The sequence below is a fragment of the Podarcis vaucheri genome (assembly GCF_965113315.1).
Source record: "Podarcis vaucheri genome assembly, chromosome: 12".
NCBI classification, from domain to species: domain Eukaryota; kingdom Metazoa; phylum Chordata; class Lepidosauria; order Squamata; family Lacertidae; genus Podarcis; species Podarcis vaucheri.
The window spans coordinates 40,490,733-40,514,638 of NC_138750.1; the positions used below are offsets into that span (position 1 = coordinate 40,490,733).

The window sequence follows — 23,906 nt, forward strand, 5'->3', positions numbered from 1 at the left end:
AGATACACTGTATTATATTGGAGTCATATTAAGGAAAGCATGATCCTGAGAAAATGTGGCACTATTTCCAACCGTTCTTTTTATTTCTCCAAACCTTTATTAGGTATTACAGATACAGACCATTTTAAAGTATTCATATACAAAAGAATTAAAATATATACAAAAAAGCAGCCATATAAGATATAGAGTGTCTTCCCGCTGCCATTCACCACTCTAAGAGATACAATTGATAGAATATTACCGCTGGGTTAATATCAGACAGGTAGAATCTGATATTTTTATTGTGCCCTGATGTTAAACTACCCAAAAAGGGGGATAACACACGTTTACGTAACTGGTTGTACAGTGGACGGTAGAAAAGAATATGTTCTACAGTGTCCAGCACATTCAAATAACATCCACAATGTCTATCATTTCAAGGGATATTTAAATACCTTCCTTTAACAAAAGCTCAGGGAGAAACATTGTCAGGCTAACGATATAAGTAATCCTGTTATTGGTTGTATTTAAACCATAGAACTTGGGGGAGCAGATTTTATTTACAGCTGACTCAATGTCCCCCCCCCCCCCAATATCCCTTAATCTAATTTGGATATTGTGATAAATATATTGCTCACTAGAATTATACAATAATTCCAAGACAATACCAATAGATCTAATTTCACTGTGTATGGGTTGGAGCCATCTGGATTTATAGGAGTCCTTAAGTAAACTGGAAACCAGATTTGAAGGTTGAGAACAAAAATGGCAATGCAGCCCATATTTTATAGTGCTAATCCACACCCAGTATTCTGTCATGTGTCTACTTAATTCTGCACACATTGTCTCATACTTGATTGTATCCATACTGGGATCCCAAAATGTAGCTGGGCCAACACTTCAGCTTGAAAAAATCTGAATGGCAGCTCGTATAAATTGGTTACCTTTTCGAAAATAAAAGCGAGTTACTGCTGAGGAGGTACAGCTTGCTTGTTTATAGCACTTGAGCGATGGTCTTCAGAGATATCTATTGCTGGATTTCTTGTCCTCTTATTTTCCATTTCTCTTGTTTCCGTGAATTAGAGAAGAGACCACCCATTTTCTCTTTTAAATTATTTACTCTTGCTTTATGGAAATTCAGTATAATGTGCTTTCTAACACATGGGTGCTTCACCTCATGTGTAGTTAATGCATGTCATCTTACCAAATATTTCAGGACTAAGTAAACATGGATTACTTTGTGGATGGTGACATGATGCTTAATCGTTCAAAACTTGTAGTGCAGTCCTTATCGTGCAGCCAAACTTAAGTCCCATTGCACATGCGTGATTTTCTCCCATCAAAGTTAATGAAACTCAAAAGCACTTAATTTTGGTTGGATAGAGCCCATGCTTTCTCCAACACCTAAAAGTCATTCTGTGTTAGCTTGAAATAGCATTGTCAGGGTGAAATACTTTTCTAAATTTCCTGATACGTCAGGAATGAGTCAGATACTACTTTTCCTGCCCATTCCTTCCTTAATCCTGTTGTCTGTCCCTCTTCTCACTCCACACCTGCTGTGTAGCGGATTTAGAATCCTTTTATTAAAGCAATTAGTAGTTGGCCGAGAGAGTAGATGAATAAACCAGTCTTGACTGTTTTGTCTTCTACTGCATGAGGGGAATTTTAAGGTACAACATGACTCTTTGGATTACAGCCTGCTAATTCTAGCTTCAAGCTTTTACTTCTTTATTTCAGAGATACCTCTTTCCGTTCTGTATCCTTTCATCCACATTCATACTCATTTTGGTTAAGGGCTAAATTCTGATAAATCTAACCAACCCTCAGACTCTCCATCTACATTCACACATGCTTGATGATATTTTATTTAGACATCTACTTCCTAGGCTTAAAAACACTATGTAGATACATTATATGCAATTACTAGCATGGTCAGTTACCAGCATGGTAAATGTGATATGTTAGGATGAGGGGAGAATTCTTTGGCATTAGCAAAAAGGAAAACTTCTGACATTTAAATTCATTAATCTATTCTTTTCTCTAGAAATTTAACAACGACTGGTGGATAGGACGATTGGTAAAAGAAGGCTGTGAAATAGGATTCATACCAAGTCCAGTCAAATTAGAAAATATGAGGCTGCAGCATGAACAAAAGGCTAAACAAGGGAAATTTTACTCCAGGTAATCAACAACAATTACACAGAGACTGTGATTTAATCTATGGGAAGTTGTTAAAATTAAAAAGCCTGGATATATTTTTCTTCCTTGGTGGTGGTGGGGTGTAAAAATCCTGTTCCCGTCCTCCACTCTTATTTACCAGAGCCGTTCCTTAAGTGAAGCTTTAATGCCAGGATTGAACTTTGAAGGGAAAGGCTATGAACATGCTTGCAGTTTACATGCTCCTTCTGTCTCTCATAAAGGATTGATGAGAGGCCTAAGTTTTGTGCAAGGAGATTAAAGAAATACAGGAACTCGCTAATTCAGTCACCCTGCACAAAACCAAGGCCTCTCTGCATCACTCTGCAACTACAATCCTTGGAGTCAAGTATTGTCTGAATTGGCTCTTTTGATTTGAATTTGTTTCCACATGTGTAGAGCTAAGACTCCCTGAGCATGGTTCTCTTCCTCAATATTGTCATAAGCTGCTAACTGCTATTTTACTTCTTTCAGAGAGAGAATAAAATTTTCACTTTAGTTATATTTGTGAAAGTTGGTGTTTTTATTGTTGTCATTTCACAATAATAGCCAGAAGTGGTGAAAAGAGAACCTTTAAATCACTGTAGTCTTTTCCTCCTAGAAATTGTCGACTATATATATATTTTCATTCCTTGATGACTGATGGTTGACTACAGATGTGTGGGTTTTTTAAATTGAAGCTACCATCACCACCCATGTTTTTTGTGGGTTTTATTTATTTATTTATTTATTTAATCTGTCAGTTTTTTGCCATGACAACTCACAGCCACCAACAATATTTTAATATGATCTTCAAATTCTATGCAGTCAAAAAAATATTGTTTCTGTGGACCCTTACCAGGGTATATCAGGCCCTTTAATATTGTAGTCATTTTAGGGAAGAGTTTAATGTTTAATTGCTTATTATTATCATTATTAATATCTGTTGAGAGGTGCCCAGAGTGGCTGGGAAATAAATCATCATCATCATCATCATCATCTCTGTTTTGTAGAGACAGATTAAAGGCATCATGTCATTTGGCCTTCAGGACCAAGCTTTGGTTACTGTGGAAATTCCTAACAATTCCACTAATCTTACAGTTTTCACTGAACATCATCACATTTATACCTTGTGAGCAGTATATTAGAAAAGTGAATGTTTATTTACTTTACTCTAGTAAATCAGGAGGAAATTCATCATCCAGTTTGGGTGACGTAGTACCTAGTTCCAGAAAGTCTACACCTCCATCATCTGGTAAGTGGGCCATTGCTCTTTTCACATTATAAATAATAATTAATATAATTAATGTCTTCCTGCACATTACACTTTTCGGTAGAAGTGAGAAATCAACCCTTTTTCATTTTTTAATTAACAGGTTCAGGGTACAGATGATTTTAGTAAGACTCACTTCATGTAAAAAATGGTAATGAGGAGTAGAGCAGAACTTAAAGAGCATCACTCTGGGTAGTTCATGTATTTATGTTAGCGTGATAATGTAAGTTGTGAAGGCGATAGTCTCTTAGTCCAGTTATGTGGAATATGCCGTACATCTACCAGCAGTTTTGCCAGGCAAGTAAAATGGGTAGAGGCCTATAGCTGAGGCTATGGCTTTACATGGTTTACTGGAACCATGCCAGCAGCAGTCATGTTGGCCTTTGGGGGGAAGGGGGTTAATGTTCTTACATAGAGCATTATGTTCCTACACAGTTAAACAGTGGAATTTGCTACCAAAAGATGTGGTGATTTGAAATATTAAAAATATTGCTTTTGATACCTTGCTTCTAAAGCTTTCCTTGGTTAACTTGAATGATAATCTCTTTGCCATATGAGCAGTGTAGAGCCTAGGGCCAAGAGGAAGGGGCCCTCCAGCAGTCATTGGCTGGGTGGGCCTGGAAATTGCCAGGCCATAGCTTTGGCTTGGCTAGAGAGTGTATGGATCCAGTTCCTCCAGCGATGGCCTTTCGGTGGGGTGGGCACCTTTGTTGGTGACATTCCAAAGTGACTGGGTGTGTTGTTTCAGTCACAGTATCAACACTTCCAGGAAAATGCAGGCTGTCTCCAAGCATCCACTGAGTGCCTTCACCATAATCACTCATCATGGCCAGGCCCCGCAAACCACACTAGTTGGTCATTCTTCTTAAGTCTTGATATCTCCTTGGTAGGAAGCTTCCCTAACTCCAAAAAGGGAAGGGCCCATCAACATCCTTAGCCATAGTTTAAGTTCAGCTGCTGCTGCCATCTCCCACCCAGGTTAAACTTCTTTGGGGTTATTGGTTTGGGTGTTTGTTTGTTTTAGTATGTGATTTGTGTTCTCATTTTGTATTTTTATTTTGTGAAGCACCCTGTGAACTTTGTATGAAGTGATATATAAATGTAATTAATAAATAATAGAGGAAGAAAGATTAAACATTTTTGTTGAGATCTATAAAATCTCTTAGAGGAATACTTTTTAAATTGCATGACTTTTTAAATTGATAATAACAATATATCCAGATTTTCTTTTTACAAAATTGATTAAGCATGTAAACTAGAAACATGTTTACAGCCTTTCACTTCCCTTTAATGTACAATCCTGGTATCAAATCATCACTTAAATAATGGCTAAGCAATTGCTGAGTTCTGTTGCCAATGTTACTAATAGTAATAGTATTAGTAGTAATGAAACACCAGCGATGCATTAGGTAATCCACAATGAGAAGCATCATAGACGTTTAAGCGTAGAGAACTTAAATATATTGCATATTTGTTGCATATTTTTGCTACACACATATGTTCCTTTGGGAGTTAAGACAGGGAGGTGTTTGTACTGCTTAAAAGACCCTTCTTTTAACATTTCTGAATATATTAACAAAGTTGTTTCGAAGTGTATACAGTATACCAATATTATTACAATTATTGCAGATATAAAATGATATATAGTAATGTGTATTGCTTGGAATGGTGACCATAAATAAAAAGTATTTTGTATCAATAACAATTAGAATTTGGAGGAAGGGAAGGGAGAAGAGGGTACCAAATTTTTCGCCCTATAAGACGCACTTTTCCCCCTCCAAAAATGAAGGGGAAATGTGTGTGCGTCTTATGGGGCGAATGCAGGCTCCTTGGCTTCAGCGATAGCAACGTGAAGCCCCCGAAGCCTGCGCTCCGGAGACTTTGCGTTGCTTCCGCTGAAGCCAGGAGAGTCTGCTCTTTGAGGCTGGCGGTGGGGGAAAGCAGCGCTTCCCCCATGGCCAGCCTCAGAGGATGGGGGGCAGCAGGAAGGCGTGCGACGCCTTCCTGCTACTCTCCAACCCGGGTTGGAGGCTGGTGGTGGGGAAAGCAGCGCTTCCCCCATGGCCAGCCCCAGAGGATGGGGGGCAGTGGGAAGGCCTTCCTGCTACTCTCCAACCCTCCTGCAGGCTTTTGCGGGAGATGGGGGAATTCCCCCACCTCCCACAATAGCAGGCAAAAGCCGCACACTCTTTAAAGGAGCTCCGCGGCTTCTGCTGGCTTTTCTAGGAGGTGGGGGAATTCCCCCACCTCGTAGAAAAGCCCGTAGGAGCCGCGCAGCCTTTAAAGAACGCGCTGCTCTTGGGGGCTTTTCCCCAAGGAGGGAGAAGGGACTGACTGGCTGAGTCCGTCCTTTCTCCCTCCTGTGGGCTTTTGCGGGAGATGGGGGAAGAAGAAGAAGAAGAGTTTGGATTTGATATCCCGCCTTTCACTCCCCTTCAGGAGTCTCAAAGCGGCTAACAATCTCCTTTCCCTTCCTCCCCCACAACAAACACTCTGTGAGGTGAGTGGGGCTGAGAGACTTCAAGAAGTGTGACTGGCCCAAGGTCACCCAGCAGCTGCATGTGGAGGAGCGGAGACGCGAACCCGGTTCCCCAGATTACATGACTACCGCTCTTAACCACTACACCACACTGGCTCTCCACCTCCCGCAAAAGCCACACGCTCTTTAAAGGGGCTCTGCGGCTTCTGCTGGCTTTTCTAGGAGGTGGGGGAATTCCCCCCACCTCATAGAAAAGCCCGTAGGAGCCGCACAGCCTTTAAAGAGCGCGCCGCTCTTGGTGGCTTTTCCCCGAGGAGGGAGAAGGGACTGACTGGCCATTTCAGTCCCTTTTCCCTCCTGGTCGAAAAGCCCGTAGGAGTTGCGCACGGCTCCTGTGGGCTTTTGCGGGAGGTGGGGGAATTCCGCCACCTCCCGCAAAAGCAGGGAGAAGGTCTTGGAGTAGCGCACAGGCTGCGTGCAGCCTGTCCGCTGCTCCCAGAGCTGCGGGGGGGGGGGGAATCATATTTTTTTCCTTGATTCCCCCCCCCTGAAAACTAGGTGCGTCCTATGTGCCGGTGCATCCAATAGGGCGAAAAATACGGTAATTAAAATATGCACTTCATGAGCGCAAGACTGCTGCAAACTGTGGGTACTATTCTACCATATGCCTCATTATTTATGTGATCACTAAAGTCACACCAGATTGCATAAAAATTGTCGTGTTTCTTTTGGCTTCTTGCTACTTTTATTTTTGTGGGTGCGTCAGTTTTTCCAATAATGCTGTTTGTCAGATTGGTGCGTAGTTAATAACTGTAATTATTTCTATGCCCTGGCAGTAGTTTTTCTTGCAGCAGTTAATCGATGTGTTATGAGTTCTTTGTTTCAAATTTGCAACATATCATGACTATAAAAGTTAAGTAGAGCCAGTCGTAGGTTCATGGGGACTCTCTGCCTCGTAATCAAATATATTTCTGTAGATTGACTTTCCTCAAACTTTTGTTTTTGCACACTCCCTCCACATGTGCTGATACGTGCCTATAGTGGGACATCGTCTCCAACACGTGGGAGAACTGTTCTCCCACTGTTTTATATATGCTAGATGGCTACAGGTTAAGTACCAGCCATGCACAATTTTAAGGGTTTTTTCTCTTGTTGTTGCCAGTATGGATTTGTATGGCACTTTTGGCCACAGCCTGTTCTGTGCATCTTCTTTAGTTTCTAAATCCCAATTCAGTTCTCACCACCTTCTGAAATTTTGCTGAAACAAAATTTAACCTTCATGATAGATTTATACAAAGATGGTATTAACACTTTTGCTATTATTTTTTCATATGCCATTATTTGTCTTGTGGCTTCATGTTTAATCTGGGAACTTGTTAAAATGGACCTAAATTGGTAGCCTAATAGACATAATACTTGAACATTTTCCAATTGAATTTGCATCTCTTTAATGGTAATTGGTCATCTATCTTTGTTAATTTTTCCAATCAATATAATTGTTAGAAAGCCCTTTCAATAAGACGTTTGTGTGCTCCATAGTGTCCTATAATAGTCTTTCCCTCCTCCTCCTTCCTTTTGCCTTAAGATGTAAGGCTTTATATAATAGGAATGTATCCTCAGTTTATTGTTCAGTTTTTACTTAAACAAAGGCAGTTGGTGCCAATTCAGCTGGAGCCCTCAACAGCTATAGCATTTCCTAGATGACTATAGATAACTTTCATTTAAAAGACTTTTAAAACTTCAGCTATATAAAACAGGTTTGGTTTTCTGCCTGTTTCACGTAATCAAACACTTATTTTTTTATAGCATTTAAAATTTTCTGTATGTGATACATTAAGTTTTCACAAGAGGTGAATGTTGATCTGTCAAATCATTATAGGGATTCACAACTTTTCATGAGAGGAATCAACAGGTTCCAACCCCAACAAGAAGTCAGACCCCCTGTGGTTAATTGCCCTTAACCACCACTGGCAATATGACCCACTCATTTGAATTCCATGACCCATTTGTAGGTTTTAATCACTTGGGGGGGTGGGATACTACAGGCCACAAATATGTGTGATATGCATTCCTTTTTGAGGTTAAGTAATCTATGCCACTTGGATTTGGGATTTGCCTAGGGCCCAACCTAGGTCACTCGTTTTGAGAGCTTGGGTATGGATTCAAAGTTGGTTCAGTCATTCTTGAAAGTGTAAATTCCAGTATAATGAAGGATACATTTGTATTGGTAAAGCTGGAAAAACTTAAAATTTAACAAAAATTAAATACAATTTATAATTGTATATAATTGTATCTGTATGCCTATATTTAATCCCTGAATATTGTACATTTTAAAATTCCCCCTTTTGTTTTTATTCTGTTAGATATTTCTGACAGACGTCTGACCTGGGATACTGTTGCTTACTATTTCTTTTTAACCCTTTTTTCCTCTCCCTGCCATCTGATAACTGTACATTGTTTATCTATATATAGCTATAGACATAGATGCCACTGGTTTAGATGCAGAAGAAATTGATATTCCAGCAAACCATCGCTCCCCCAAACCCAGTGCAAACAGTGTCACATCACCCCACTCCAAAGAGAAAAGAATGCCCTTCTTTAAGAAGGTAACGCCTACTTCCAAGCTGCCATCTGTACACCTGCTCACCTGCACTGCGTCACATTTTGAGTCCTGTTGACTGTCTGCGTCCTTTGACAAGCCAATAACATGCATGCTTTTGTTATTCTTTGTTTCTTTTCCATGCTGCTGTAGCTAAGCAGAAGCAGAAATCGGTAAGTTTACTTGACACGAGTTGTATTTATTCTGCCACTGGCATCATTAGCATCACCTACAGTTTATGTAGTGCAATCATTTCAGTACAAAGGAAGAAACTTATCAGACTGCTAGCTGTTCCAGTGCAGTAGAAACAGGCAGACCAGGCCCTGTGAGTGACTTAGTCAAATGTTGCTTATGGTACTTTTCCTTTTTGATGGAATAATAGGCTGCCAGGGGAATTTCTTTAAACATCCACAGAAGTAAACAAAAATTGACAAGACCAGATAATGCACCGATCTAGTGCATGCTTATTCTTTGTCATTTTTCCAGATTTTTTACTTGTAATTCAGTCTTATAACTATAATTCATTTTTGTTAAATTTAAACAGATACTCATCTTGTTCTTTAAAAAGAACTTGCAATTTTTAATTTAGTCAGTATTTAAACTTCTAATCCACTAGGTGCAAAATCTGCAGATGAGCAAGACCAGTGGAAAACTGCAGGCTTGTTTTGGCGGTCTACTGTGAGTTTTTCCTATTGTCATATATAAATTCTTTCCCATTGTTCTTGCCTTCTCCTCCAGCACTCAGACTATAGCATCTTGCCTGTTAGATAACAGGACTGGGGACTCCCTTCAATAGTCAAAAGGTACTCAATAGGGAGGCTGACAAATGTGCTGTATTGTCATACTCTTTTCATCCCTTGTTTGGGAACTACAAGATGCTCCCAAATACCTGACTAGAATTTGTTATTTAGCAGCCAATTATGAGCAAATGGAAAGCAAAGCCTAGCTATTAATATTTATTTGTTTATTTTTACTAAAGCAATCTCATTTTTTTAAAAAAAAATAGATTCACACCTAGCATTATATATACATGATATACATGTTCTTCTAGAGACCAGTGTTTTGCTAGTGTGGTCTATGGCATGCTCAATGAAACAACAAATTCACTACCTTCACAACAGTCCAGTCATCTTCAGAACTGTTCAGTTCTTCTTGAATTAAAAAATTCCCTTGCTTGCCTTGTTTATCTACATATGTCAGTTGATATGAAAGATACATTGTCCACTGCTTTACGGAGTACTAGTACATAAAAACGTTGGGCACATTGGGTGTTTTACTTTTTCTCCCCAGAAAGGCAAGATATAAATCCCATAAATAAATACATATTTTTAATTCATCACCTCTGTGATCCCATGTGTATTTTCTGTTAAATATGATTCACTTTCTTCTTTTTACTGGGCCTAAATCTTCCTTAGTAATGAAAGGCTATTTCCAAGAGCCACACCTAATAATTCTTTTTTAGTCCTTTCACTTTTAAAAAGCAGATTTCTCAAAATCTCAACAAAATTGCCATGTGCAGGAGAAATTCATGTCATGTGTTGACATTTGCTCACCACAGTCTGGATAGACACTCTAATTAACTCACTGTAACAGTCAAAGCACAGCCATCAGATGAAAAAAAATATCCCTCCCTAGCTATCTGGAATGAATTTGAAACAGTAACATGGAGGTGAAAGTCTCTTGTTGCACATTTCAGTCCCATAACATATTGCCACTGACAGCATATTTAATTAGAGCTGGGGAAAGCTAAAGGCTAGCATACAGCTGATTTTAATAAGTACCAGTATTCCATCAAATAAGGTAATATCTGTACCTACCCTAATTTTCAAGGGTTATTAGAGTGAGGCTGGTTTTTGGATAGCCACCATAAAACATAGATACACAATATAGTGGGATGTTGATTTGGCAAATATAATAGGGTTGTAACATTATTCATGAGGGCTGATACAGTAATGCATGCACCAGGTTATTTATCTTTATAGCAAGAATAATTCCAAAAGTATATATTCATAATTACACAGCAGAGTCAACAGGCTTCACTTCTAAGCAGGTAGTGGATCTGGCATGCAAAAATTAAATTCACATGCTTTTGATGCCTTGGGCACTGTTATTCATTCTTCTTACTTTAACAATTATGTGTCAAATTTACATGTAAGCAGAAACAAACACTGACACAACTGTGTTCCATGTTTTAGACTGCTGCTTGTGTGGCATTTTGTGCTGTTGCTGTATTAATGTTTGTCTTTGTTTTCTTATGTTTGTATTCTACCTTATTGCTTTTATTATTATTACACTTGGGACATGTTGAATACTGAAATAATGAACAATGACAACATTCTGTGATGTTGACTGATGTATTTATACTATGTAGGCCCTTGAAAAATAGATCTGGCATACCTACTTTTAAGCTTTTTCCAGGTTGGTGGTTTTGAATTTGAAACATTTTGCCCACTGCAAACAAGCAAAACTGAAACAATGTTTTAAATAAGCCACTTTTGGTGGTTTTGGTAATGTATTTTTTATATATAAAAAACTCTTTTGACCATATTTGCATATAATTGTATGACACATTTTACACATTGAATGGTCAATTATCCATTCATAACTTTTGCATGATAAATCAAGCAAGTAATTTACAAAACATGCATTACCATTATTAGCAGGAGTCTTTTAGAGAGGATTGCTGTTTAGAATTCTGCTAATATAGCATTCAGCAGTTGCTAAGATAATTGTATTTGTGAATTCATATGCCAGTTGATTTGAAAATAAAAGTATAAGTTTAAAAGTCCAATCAAAAAGATTTCAAATTGGTATCATCATGGTTTAATGAACCATATTTATATTGAGGGGTGAAGACTGGTGATTCTTACCTTTTGTTTGCCTCTTGTCTCTACCGCCTCAATTCTATTATTAAATTGTCACAGTAGTCTTCAGTTACCAGAAGTTGATGGCAATAGAGTTCTATAGATATAGTCCATTTGCCACTCTTTCAGAGTGATGGTTATCTTTCAGTTACATGGAGTGAATATAATTTAAACTGGCTATGCAAATAAGGTTGGATGGAAGCATTTTTAAAACATTCTCCCAAATATGAATAATCTTTTGATACTTTTGAAGTTGTTGTTGGGAGAGCCCTGGGGGGGGGGGAATGCACCAGATTTCCCCCAGTGACACCACTGGAACCTCAGCTAGATAAAAATAATAATAGTATATTAGAATTAACCTTTATGTAGGAATTAGAAGTTTAGTGCTTTTTCTCTTTATCAGACAGAACACATCCCTCCGTATGATGTAGTGCCTTCTATGCGACCAGTAGTCTTAGTGGGGCCTTCCTTAAAGGGATATGAGGTAAGAAATTTAATTTAATTAGGTATCTTTTTCCCCCTGTGTGTAAATATGAGAGGATGAGAACGAGTTCAATGATTTTAAAAGGTATTGCCTACCTTGATGCTGCCGAAGTGTGTGAAATTTTATTAGATTCTCCCACACCTGTTGTTGGCAACATTTTGTTCATTTAAGAGTAAAAGTATTAATTCTCTAATCTCACATTAAATTGGTTTGTTTCTTCTTTACTTTCAGGTGACAGACATGATGCAAAAAGCATTATTTGATTTTTTAAAACATAGATTCGAAGGGCGGTAAGTATTTAAGAACCTAGACTAAGTTGGATTAGTTAAGACTGAATCCCATCCCCACTTCTAAGCCATATATCTAAATCTGAATGGAATTCAGATTTATTTTTCTTTTAATTGCTTTTACTCTTATTTGGGTTTTCTCATGTTTGTTGACATCCTTCTTGAAATAAGCTACCAGAGATCACAGCTGAAAGGCCTCTCCTTGAAGTTCATCCATGTAAGCCTTAAGGGCTTGAATATGCATGGATGGATTTTGTTTTGTTTTCATCCGTCCCTTTATGCTATATCCAACTTGCTTCTCAAGTGTGAACAAGTTTGTCTCCTTTCCTGTTGTCTGCAAATGTTACAAGCATATTTTCTAAGCTTTATCCAAACAATATAGCAAAATATTGTCACCAATGAACCTCATGTGTAATATTTTTTTCCTGTGTAGAATTCTGTTTGTTATTTGACATGAATTACAAATCTTCAGAAACTGATATTATTTGATTAGTTTTGAAATTAATGTTGCACTTTACCTTTTTTTCAAAAACTTTGAAGGTAGCAGATTATGGCTGCAGTCCTATTCCTACTTACCTAGGAGTTCTGGGTAGGATTGACGTCTTAGTGTATATTAGCTGTTTTTAGCAACCAACAATTCAGAAACAAGAAAAGCAAAGTGGTACCTGGATGCATAACTAAATATATAAACATATAAATAAAAGCAGATTAGGGGTACAGGAATGGGCAGAGGGCAGTGGGAACTGCAAATGATCACCTCAGTCACTGTTATACTGATGGATCAGATGTTACTATGTCAGCAACAAATGTATACAACCCCTGGGGTTGTTGTTTTTTAAATCAACTAGCCTCATAATTGTAATATAGTCTTGTTAGCAATTGTAATATAGTCTTGTTAGCAATTATTTTGTTTCTAGTCAGCTAGTTTTAAGCATGTGTTGTGTAGTGATAAAGACGATGATCGCTATTTGCTATGACCTGGATTCCACTTTCAAGTGGTAAACTGTGCAGGAGTCTCAAGTCTCTGTTAAACTATCTTCTGTACATTTCTGGCAGTTTCCCAACCACTCCTTTAAATGCCCCCCTCCAAGTGTGGGGACTTTTCGGCTCTCCAGATGTTGCTGAACTCCAACCCACATCATCCCTGGACATTGGCCATGCTTGCTAGTGTTGATGGAAGTTGTAGTTCAGGAACTTCTGGAGGGCCAAAGGCTTCCCACATCTTCTCTAGGGTAATGGCAGATCCCTTGTTTTAGAGTTAGTTGTTCATTCTGGCTGCATGTGTTTTTCTAGAAAATATAATTCCCATTGTGAAAGGCAACTTGTTTGATAAAGCTATATTGTATAACTGTTTTAAACACAATTTTAAGGCAAATTTCCTGTACAGAGATTGTACCACTGTTACTGTTTCTGCTGTTACAGCATCTAAGTTGTATTTGATGCTTGCTTTATTTTTATTTTTTTAAAGTTCCTTGCCTAGGCAGTTGACAGTCAAAATTAACACACACACACACACACACACACACACACAAAGTTAACTACTGTACAAGGTTTAACTTGGGAGCAGATAAGCAAGAATAAAGTCTGAAACCTCAAGATTTTAAGTGCTGTGTGAAAACCCCTTTTGGCTCAGAAGGGATAACAACAAACCAAAAGGAGAGGCTCTAACTTGGTGTGCTAAAAGTATCCTAGATTTCTCTACAATGAATTACAACACTACTCTTTTTTTCTTGTTTTGTTCAGTATATCAATCACACGGGTCACAGCAGACATCTCGCTTGCCAAACGCTCAGTATTAAACAATCCCAGCAAGCATGCGATAATAGAACGGTCCAATACAAGGTCAAGTTTAGGTAAGTGAATGGAATGATTAAAAGTCATCGCTAACTATAATAATCCAAAACTTGAAAACTCTTCATTTTATAAAAAGGGGATTATTCACTATAACTCCACATACAGTGTCAGGTTTAGGCACTGCCTCTCTGTGGAAGTCAATTTTGGTACATCCATAGATCTTACTGAGGTAACACACGTACTTCTTGGGTAATTGTGCAGCTGAAATTATGTGCCTGTTTCAAAGTAGCAGGTTTTTCAAAACCATTCTTAGATTCCTTCTGTAGCTTAGTAAAAAAAAATGCCCATGGTATTACAAAAGTTGGTCAAATATCCATCTAATATAAATTCTTATGTACTGGTTTGCTTCATATGTACATCTCACAAACCTTTAGAATAAGTTCAGGCATCTTTCTTGTAAGATATGAGAGCAGGGGCACCAACTCATGGGGACTAAGCCCTTTTGCACCACCAATGTCCCCCAAAAAACAGGGGGCAGAGCAAAGACAAGCAAGCAAACAAAAGCTGACCATATGCTTAGCATGGTATGTGTAATCTTTCTTCCTTGTCAGTATTTATCTTTTTTTTTCTTCTTGGCATCATGTAACTGTGGTATTTGTTTTCCCCCATGTCGCTCTCTTCTTACTGTGTTGTGGCTGTTTTCTTAGTCCTTTTGAACACTTCATTCTTAAATGTGTAGGCAATCACTAATTCTCTTATTAGTCCTATTAGTTAATAGTTTATATTCCACCTTTCTTCAGTCACAGAACTCAATTCAGTGTTTATGGGGTTTCCATAATCCCCTGTCCAAGCACTGACCAGACCTACACATGGTGCTTAGCTGCAGGAGGTATTTGCATCATGTTTCCTCAAACCATACACTGGGACCATGGACAGTCTCACAGCTGAAAAAGAACTGTTCCAAGTTCATGTCAAGTCATTAGCAATTCAAGCATTTCCTCTTATAAATACTTCTGGGCATAGCATGTTTGTTGTGTTTCAAGAACAAATAGCTGTTGAAAAGTTATTTGAATCTACATTTGTGTGAGAAAGGAAGCTTTTCTCAGAACACATGGTTAAAATCCAGTAGCCATATATGTGTCTGTGTGTACGTGACATCTGTATAAGTTGGCTTTTGCTTCATTTAGACAGTTTCAAGACTCCAACCCCCTTTTTCTTGTTTGTTCCCATGTATGTTACATTTCTAGCTGTTCTTGTTGTAACCTTATCTCATTCTGTATGCTTTGGACAAGAACCTGATTCTCTTGGGTTTTTCCATTCTTTGCTTCATTAATGCCCTCCCTTTCCAGATGTTTTGGGTATGTATATATGGTTGCTAATTATTTTTGCTTTTGTCTTTGTGTTCATGACGTATTGCACCTCACATAACCAATATCTCTTTCTGATAGCTGGTTTTGTAACAGTAAAAACAAGTTATTGGTGTAGTCTGTATGGAATTCTCTATTCTAGAGGGTATCAATGATTTTAAATGTCAGAAATCAAGTCACAGTTGGCAGGAAAATACTCAGGAAAAACTAAGATTGGATATCTAAATTGTGTACTCAGAATCTGTACTGCACTAGTCTAAGATAGTAAATGTGCAAGTACAACAACAACAATAATTTATTATTTATACCCCGCCCATCTGGCTGAGTTTCCCCAGCCACTCTGGGCGGCTCCCAATCAGTGTTAAAAACAGTACAGCGTTACATATTAAAAACTTCCCTGAACAGGGCTGCCTTAAGATGTCTTCTAAATGTCAGGTAATTATTTATCTCTTTGACATCTGATGGGAGGGCGTTCCACAGGGCGGGCGCCACTACCCAGAAGGCACTCTGTCTGGTTCCCTGTAGCCTCACTTCTTGCAATGAGGGAACCGCCAGAAGGATCTCAGAGTTGTACATAGCTGTTTGTAGAAACAGTTCTCCTTTGTGTAATATATGCACACATTCTTGCATGTATATTAGAGGAGCTTTGATTTGAAAATCTTGTCTTAGAAGCTTTGTTTACTTGTTTTGTTGCTATACATGCCATGCCGGTGGTGTTAGAAAAGACAACCTCTAAATGTTTGAAAAATTACTGTATTTTAACTAATGTGTAGTTGATGTGTATTCATCCAACATCCCTTGTTTCTAGCAAAAGATACTGTACGCATGAAAACCACATTCATTGTACAGTGATAGCCCTTAGTAGCATTACAATCTATCACTATAAGGAACTAAAGTTTCCATTGCTTTTTAAATATACCATTTTTGTAGTAAACTGTTTACCGCATTTTCTTTGCATTTCAAAATGCAATAAAATGCCATAAACCAATGCATTCAAAATTCCAAGAGCAAGTTTACCTCACACTGCACGCCTGTTTGACCTCACTAAAATTATCAAAATGTATCCACAGTCTTATAGCCCAAGCACAGGACCAGGTTGCTGATTTGGGGGGGGGGGGGGCATTTTGGCTTCAGCTGTTAAGGAGAAAATTCTGCTTCACACAAATTTCTTACATGGGAGCAATTTTTGTGTCAAGCATTTTAGCATGTAACACATTATCATGATAAGTAGCAGGGTTATTTTACTGAATTAATTTGTCCTCAAGACAGTTCAGTATTGGTGTACAATTCTTTTTTATTGATTAGGCGGTGTTTTTTTCTCTCTTTTGAACAGCTTCCTTCTTTAGGAAGACATTCATTTCATTGACTGGCAGCTTCTCATATTTGAATCTCATTAGTTGTTTGAAGTGAAATCTGGTGAAGTTAATAAAGAATAGAAATGTAGAAGTGTACAGAGGACCTAGTATCCAGAAGTTGTGTCAGATTAGATTTGATATTATATATAGAGAGAGAGTGAGTGAGTGTGTGTGTGTGTGTGTGTGTGTGTGTGTGTGAGAGAGAGAGAGAGAGAGAGAGAGAGAGAGAGAGAGAGAGAGAGATTCTCATTCATAGGAAATGTGGCTGATATCTAGAGGCAAAGTTCTGATATAAGCCCAGTTAAATATGCTGGTGTGGATCCACCAGCATCTAGATGGGATTGGGGCTAAGGCATTTAGTGTGGACCACCTTTGTTCAGAACTTAAAAATCTGTTCCTAGCCTAGATGGATAGATATTCCCCATGTTATATTTTGATATTTCTTAAATTAATGTGTTTTTCTATATTTGTTCCTGCTCAGTTTGTGAAATGCAACATGAAAAGGTCAAACATATCTATATTTCCAAATACACCTTTGCAAATTTAGGCCACAATCTAGCCAAATTAAGCCATATTAATATCTTTGGTTTCAGTTAGCATTTGTACTTAACGTTCCCATTGAAATCATAATCCAACTTTTGCTGAACTGTGTGGTCGTTTGCCATTAAAACGAGTAGCAATTTATCAGCGTCTTCAGAAAATTAAATATCAATCCACCACATGTGAGATTCTTTGTCTTCCTAAGTATCACAAAAAATGCCACTGTAATTACAAATTATAAGACTGTAACCCTGCTGAAAGTTCCAAGAGCTAATCCTCGCTTGAAGTTTTAATAAATGTTAACACCTTGCTGCTAAAACATACTTGCCAGCATAGCAACTGCCCAGTTGCAATCTGGAGACCTTTTCTGGCTCTTAAATAGACTTGCATGATGAAAGAGGGAGCAGCTTTTAATGTGAAATAAAACTGGGTAAAAATGTTTTAAATATAAGGCAACCTCTGGAATGTTGCCATTTTGTGTATCCTGGCTCAGTCGCCACTGAGAATGCTATGCTTTCACTGAGGCCAAGGATGGAGGCCTCCTTTTCCTCCCATCCCATACTTACCCTCTTCCAGAAAAAAGTAGCAACTGACAGCGCTTGACACTGCTTTGAAAAGGCTTCCGGCACAATAACCTTTAGTCACACACACAAATTTGTATGGAATCACTTTTAAAGAACTGCTTTTTGAGACTGCTTTTGCTCCATAAGGTCCAGTGTTACATATGGGACAGCTTTCTAGTGAATTATTCAACCCTTCTTGATCATTTATTTCTGATTTCCAGCAGATCTCTGGACATTTTTTTAACCTTGTGACTCTTTTGTTCATGTTACAAAAACTAGTGACACAGTTGAGGAAGGGATGAAAGCACTGCAAATACATTTCATTATTTTTTTAAAAATTGCAACTATATAAATCACTGATATTCCCAAGGCAGCTAGCAGGTATATTTCATTGACATGCCAAAGACAGATAAGAGAAGTGCCTATTGAAATGCCTATTGAAATGTTTTTTTTAAAAGTTGAAGTAATCCAGTACAGAAGCGCAAGACGACAAATATTGATAGAAACAGAGAGAGTAGGATTTGGTCACCCATTACTTTGATTACTATCAGTTGAAGATGGTTTACTGGCAGCTACAATGTGGGATAGTGAAAGGTGTGATTTTATTTCTCTTTACTTTGGCATGCAGTAGTCTTAGGGCAGTAGCAATGGCCCTTAGAGTATGCAATATGAGTGCAAAGCATTCAGTTTGCTTAATGTTCATACGCCACTCTTATTCTTGGGCCCTCAGTGGTGCCAGGAGCGGCGCTGGATCGGGCTACCCACCTGCATGATAATGTGAAGAAAGGCCAGTATCCAAAGATATTGGGCAGGAGATGAACATTCTGAAACATTCTCTAATGCATATACCCAGAACTCCTGACTGGTATTGAAATCGCCATAACCTGTTGGCAATTTAGGCTTCTCCAACCTTTTACCATCATGTTCTATATAAAAAGTGGGTGTGGAAAACGAACACATCCATAAACAAGTGTCTCTTTGCTTTTCTACAGCTGAGGTTCAGAGTGAAATTGAACGAATATTTGAATTAGCAAGGACGTTACAGCTGGTAGTACTTGATGCCGATACTATTAATCATCCAGCTCAACTTGGTAAAACCTCTCTGGCTCCCATTATAGTCTATGTAAAGATTACTTCTCCAAAGGTAAATGTTTTCCACAGGTAGTTCAACATTTGGCCTAACCTTTGCTTCCAGTCCCATGCTGCAGTGTGGAGATACTCGCGTTGCCTGGAAATATTGATGAATTACATCTTTGAAGTACTGTGTGGTAAAATATATTTAATGAACAGTACATAAGTACAGTTTGCCACCGTATTTCTCACTAAGCCCAAAGGAAGGGGAAGATAAATTATACAATTGACATCTTTTGTATGGGATCTGGCTTCACAATATCAAGCGATAAAGAGTTCAAGAGGGGTGACATCGCTGGCCCTGAATGCACAAAAGAAACTAATTTTAAAGAATTTAAAGGGGCAGTGGCTGCTTGCTGGTCCACTGTGACTCACCCTGCAGTTGATCAGTGTTTTCTGTGCCACTGCTTTAAAATACTTCTCTCATCGCAGTATCTATGCATGCAATCTGTTTCTTACATGGTTCAAAATTGATTCCGTTATATTTTCATTCTTTCATATTTTAACTGTGGTCTTCTTTTCCCACAGGTTTTACAAAGGTTGATAAAATCCCGAGGCAAATCTCAGGCAAAGCACCTTAATGTTCAAATGGTAGCAGCTGATAAACTGGCTCAGTGCCCTCCAGTGAGTTATTCTTAACGTATATGGGTAGAGCTGTGGAACTGGAACTCGTTCCTTTCTCTACTGATTGAAAACGACCTGAAATTAAATCTGTGTGTTCATTTTTGCAGCAAGTTCTAGCCACGAGTTCACAAATCTCTGTAATTAATTATTCCACAGTTCAGCTATCTACACACATGCAAAACCTGTTGGGAAAGGATCCTCCCAATTGGTGCAATTACTGATTTTGGAAGACGGATCCATTAACATAGCCCAGCCAGCTGGATTTGAGGGGATGAATCGTGCATGCAGCAGCACTATGTAGCACAGTTCCTTATCCAGGTCAAAAGGCCACTATAAATAACTCCTACATCAATGGTCTCTTCCTCTATGCACCCAAGTATTGGATATGGTATGCTGGGTGCTATATCCTGGTCTTTTAGCTTTCTGTTGTAATAATGGGTTTTCCCTTCTTGCCAAAACCTCTCTCTTGTACTTTCAGTTGCCAAATCAAAACAAAATCTTAACCAGAATGGTGGAAATAGTGATTCCCCACACCCCAGGGTAGTAAATTTCTGTGTTGTATGGCAAAGCTTTGGCTGATTTTAAGTGTCACATGAGTTTAATGATTTGAATATTATGAACATGGTTTTCCATAGTTCTTTGGTTATGGCGTTAGATGATTTTTAATTTTATTTTTTTTTTGCATTGTTTTGACTGAATTAATCTCATTTCCAGGAAATGTTTGATGTGATTCTGGACGAGAATCAGCTTGAAGATGCTTGCGAGCACCTGGCTGACTATTTGGAAGCTTATTGGAAGGCCACACACCCTGCTAGCAGCCACCCTCCTAATGAGCTTCTCACTCGCACACTGGCAACCGCCACTCTTCCTATCAACCCAGGCCCAAATGTTAATTTGCAGGTAAAGGTACTTTTTGGTTGCCATTTGGTCTTAAGGCTTTCCTCTAAGAGTCCCTGCTGTGCACATGCACTGTGGTGGCTGTTTGTGTTACAAAAATGGATCTAATTCCCAGTATTAAAAGATCACAGGTGTTCTCTGGGCTTTCAGATCCGATGCAGGTGAAAGATGAGCTGTTCCATTTCAGCCTAAAATAAGTAAAATATCTGAAAATGGAGACAGGTTGTGCCATTTACAACAGCCAGATTCCAGCCTAAAGCAAAGCCCCCAGTTCTGGCTTTATTGAATTAATGACCAAAAGTAGTCTATATAAGGTTAAGTAGAAGTACTTTTTCTAGGAGTTATGACTGTAGAAAACAGCAAAAGAGTTCTGCTCTTGCCTTAACTCTAGTTTTGTAATAAAAAATGAAATTGTAATATTTAGGATAATATCTTAAGTATGAGCATTTCATTAGGAGTAGCTAAATCTTTTGAATTTGCTTTTAAGTGATTTTGTGAAAATTGTAAAAAAATGATGCAAGTTAAGATGATTAATCAAAACCGTTCATTTTTCAGTGATTTCAAAACATTGTGCTGATGAAGATTAGGTTTGATTATGCTTGGTAATTTTCACTTCCGTTTTCAGTAATGTGCTAGGAAATTAAACAATAATTTCACTCTGTTTTTGTTTTTTGTGGCAAAGTTCAACACTTCTGCAAAAATAAATTGGCAGTTTAAAAAGACATCTTGCCACAACTAGAATGCACTTACAACACAACCCAAACATGTTTACTCAGAAGTAAGTTCTGCTGAATTCAGTGGGGCTTACTCCCTAGTATGCTTGTGTAGGACCTAAAAGCTTAACTGCCTTAAAAAACAGTACAGCAGTGATATTATTGATGTTATAATACAAGTGCTATCAAGCTTGAACCTCTGAATAATTTTTATTTTAAGGACAGTATCCTGTTTTTAAAATGAAAACTCTTGATTCACTTACATTCTGTGGTTTGCTATTGATCTTTTTTGCGCTGATATTTGCTTTCAAAAATCTTTCAGGTTTATCTCATGCCTGATTCACCCACCTCATTGTCAGATCTGCTCTTTATTTTCCGTGTGGTGTGTCTGTGCTGGGAGGTGGGGCTAATAAAAATGTTCTGAAAGTTGATATAATCACCAGAGCTCAGGGCCTAACTGAAAATAAAGTGAAATTTTGTTTTCTTTGTGGCATGAAGGTTCACTTGTATTATAAAGCAGTATCTCCAGTAAAAGTTCCAATTCTTGTATTCCTAGATTTGACCATAGTTGTTAGCCATAGGTTGACTTCAGACAGCTTACTGTGGAATAGCATTGTGAAAAATGTCTGCTTAACAGTTTAAGGATCATGACATTACTGGTTTATAAGGCGTTTTCTGCTCAATATTTGTCAGTGTGAAATTACAATTCTGTTGTATTAATCAGGGCTCTCAAGGAGATCAGAGGAATGAACAATCAGCCCCTGAACGAACTGGTTCCCAAGCTGAAGAAGCAGCACGGGCCGAACCCACCAGGAAATCTCAACACCGCTCTTCCACTTCAGGCCATAACCATCGTAGTGGAACTAGTCGTGGCCTGACCAGACAAGAAACTTTTGACTCGGAAACACAAGACAGCAGAGATTCAGCATACGTAGAGCCAAAGGAGGATTATTCTCATGAACACTATGATTCTCATCGAGATCACAGTCACAGGGATGAGTCCCATGGGAGCAGTGATCACAGGCACCGAGAATCAAGGCTTCGCTCAAAGGAAAAGGACCGAGAGCAGGACCATAACGAAGGCAACAAGCAGCGTAGCCGTCATAAATCAAGGGACCAGTATTGTGACAAGGATGGGGAAGTGATATCTAAAAAACGCAATGATACAGCAGAATGGAAGCGAGAGGTGTACAGTCACCAATAACGTTTGGCAGTTTTGTGTTTCTTTTGAAGTTGTGTATGACAAAGCCCCACCCCACCCCCCCTTTTAAAAAGAACAAATCTGGGTTTTCATTGCAGAACATGTGGTATCCTGTATGCTGCTTTAAAAAAAAATTGCTGTTGCTATCACAGCAATAGCATGAAATAGAATATTCATTTTGATTAGTGCTATAACACATTGGCATAGTACAACTGCGAAGTCCCTGGTGTTGTACCAAGCTTTTCTCCCCCCAAAGCCGTTTTTGGTAGCTGCCACTTGAACAATATCTGTTGTCATCAAGGTGTTGTTAGTGTTCTCAGACAAAATACAATTGGTGTTTATTAACTTCCCATGTTTTTCAGCAAGCCAAAATCAGCACATCCAAAACTGAAGCTCTCATCCATTTTGATTTTTTTTAATCGTTAGGCATCTGATTTGCCATTGATTTGAGAGCCACTTTCTGTTGATTGTACTTCTAGTGGACTACATTTGGAGACAGAATTCAGTTTTGCCTTACACACAGGGGATCATAAAGTCAAAATCTCTTTTCTATGTACTGGTACTGTGTACTGTATAGACGGTTTATAAATGTTATTTCTGCAAACACCTTCTTATATAAGATTGACCACACTGTTTAAAGTCCTAATGCCAAGTCAGCAGATTTGCTTTTGAATTACTGGCAACTGGAACTAGCCTCATTCAGGAAATTTGTTAACAAGGTTCACTCTAGACACACTTTCTTCAGTAGCAGAAAGCTTATATTTAGTGTAAATAGGAATACATTAGGATAAAAGGTTGGATTGTCCTTGCAAACTTAAAATCATTTTTGCATTTTTAAATCTACAGCAAAAATAATGTGACACTATAAATGCTCTAAACAGGACACACTAATTGCAGTGAGCACACAGATGTTTTTTCTTGTCAACTTGATAGGCCACATTTGGCATGGTGCAAGTGTGTGTTTGTATGTAAAACAATTTATGACAGAGTGGTTGTAAAAGGTACACAGAAGACTATAGGCAACCCATATGTTATGAATCAACCATAATTTCCACCTTTAGCTGCTCAGGTATTACGATTTGTACACACACGCAGTACAATGTCAGGAAAACCTTAATTGTACTTTCATGAAAAGGGATTCCCACACTTTCAATACGCCCTCTTATCGAAGGACCGCGTGATCTTCCAGGCTTAGATTTCAAGCACCACACTGGCCATGGCAGCAGAGAACTCATTTGAGCAGCTAAATATGGCAATTGGGGCTGAATCATAGCACATCAGTTGGTGCCGAGAATGTAATTATTCCAAAAATGAGTAAGGGTTTTCCTTCTGTCTGCAATCTAAAGGTGCAAATTGCAGGCAAGCAACATGAGGAAGTTTATGTCTACAGGTAATTGGGAAAGCATCAATCTGCTGGCTCTTCGTTGAGGATCCAGGAAAGTAAAAAACACAGGCAAATGTGACTGAGTGTTTCACTGGAAATGTAAAATCTTTTTGTGTTTTAGAGTATTTGTTTTAGTAAGAAAAGTTTACACTGCTTGTGGAGAGTTATTTTGTTGGAAAATAAATTTTTGTAGCTTC

General features: G+C 38.4%; 1 protein-coding gene across 10 annotated transcripts in view; it reads left to right on the forward strand.

Moving 5' to 3' along the window:
• The window catches only part of CACNB2 (calcium voltage-gated channel auxiliary subunit beta 2), a 122,767-nt gene extending 98,861 nt beyond the window's left edge, over nt 1–23,906 (forward strand). For 6 of the 10 annotated variants that reach the window (XM_082193208.1, XM_082193214.1, XM_082193212.1 and 3 more), the window contains 10 exons: nt 2,024–2,160; nt 3,333–3,409; nt 8,379–8,512; nt 11,773–11,853; nt 12,085–12,143; nt 13,884–13,993; nt 18,752–18,903; nt 19,419–19,514; nt 20,229–20,414; nt 21,849–23,906. In XM_082193208.1, the coding sequence (XP_082049334.1) occupies nt 2,024–2,160; nt 3,333–3,409; nt 8,379–8,512; nt 11,773–11,853; nt 12,085–12,143; nt 13,884–13,993; nt 18,752–18,903; nt 19,419–19,514; nt 20,229–20,414; nt 21,849–22,328 (1,512 nt within the window). In that variant the 3' untranslated portion in view covers nt 22,329–23,906. Of the gene's footprint in view, nt 1–2,023; nt 2,161–3,332; nt 3,410–8,378; nt 8,513–8,658; nt 8,679–9,121; nt 9,184–11,772; nt 11,854–12,084; nt 12,144–13,883; nt 13,994–18,751; nt 18,904–19,418; nt 19,515–20,228; nt 20,415–21,848 lie in introns of all 10 variants that reach the window. The other 4 variants (XM_082193211.1, XM_082193217.1, XM_082193216.1 and 1 more) reach the window with 2 other exon arrangements.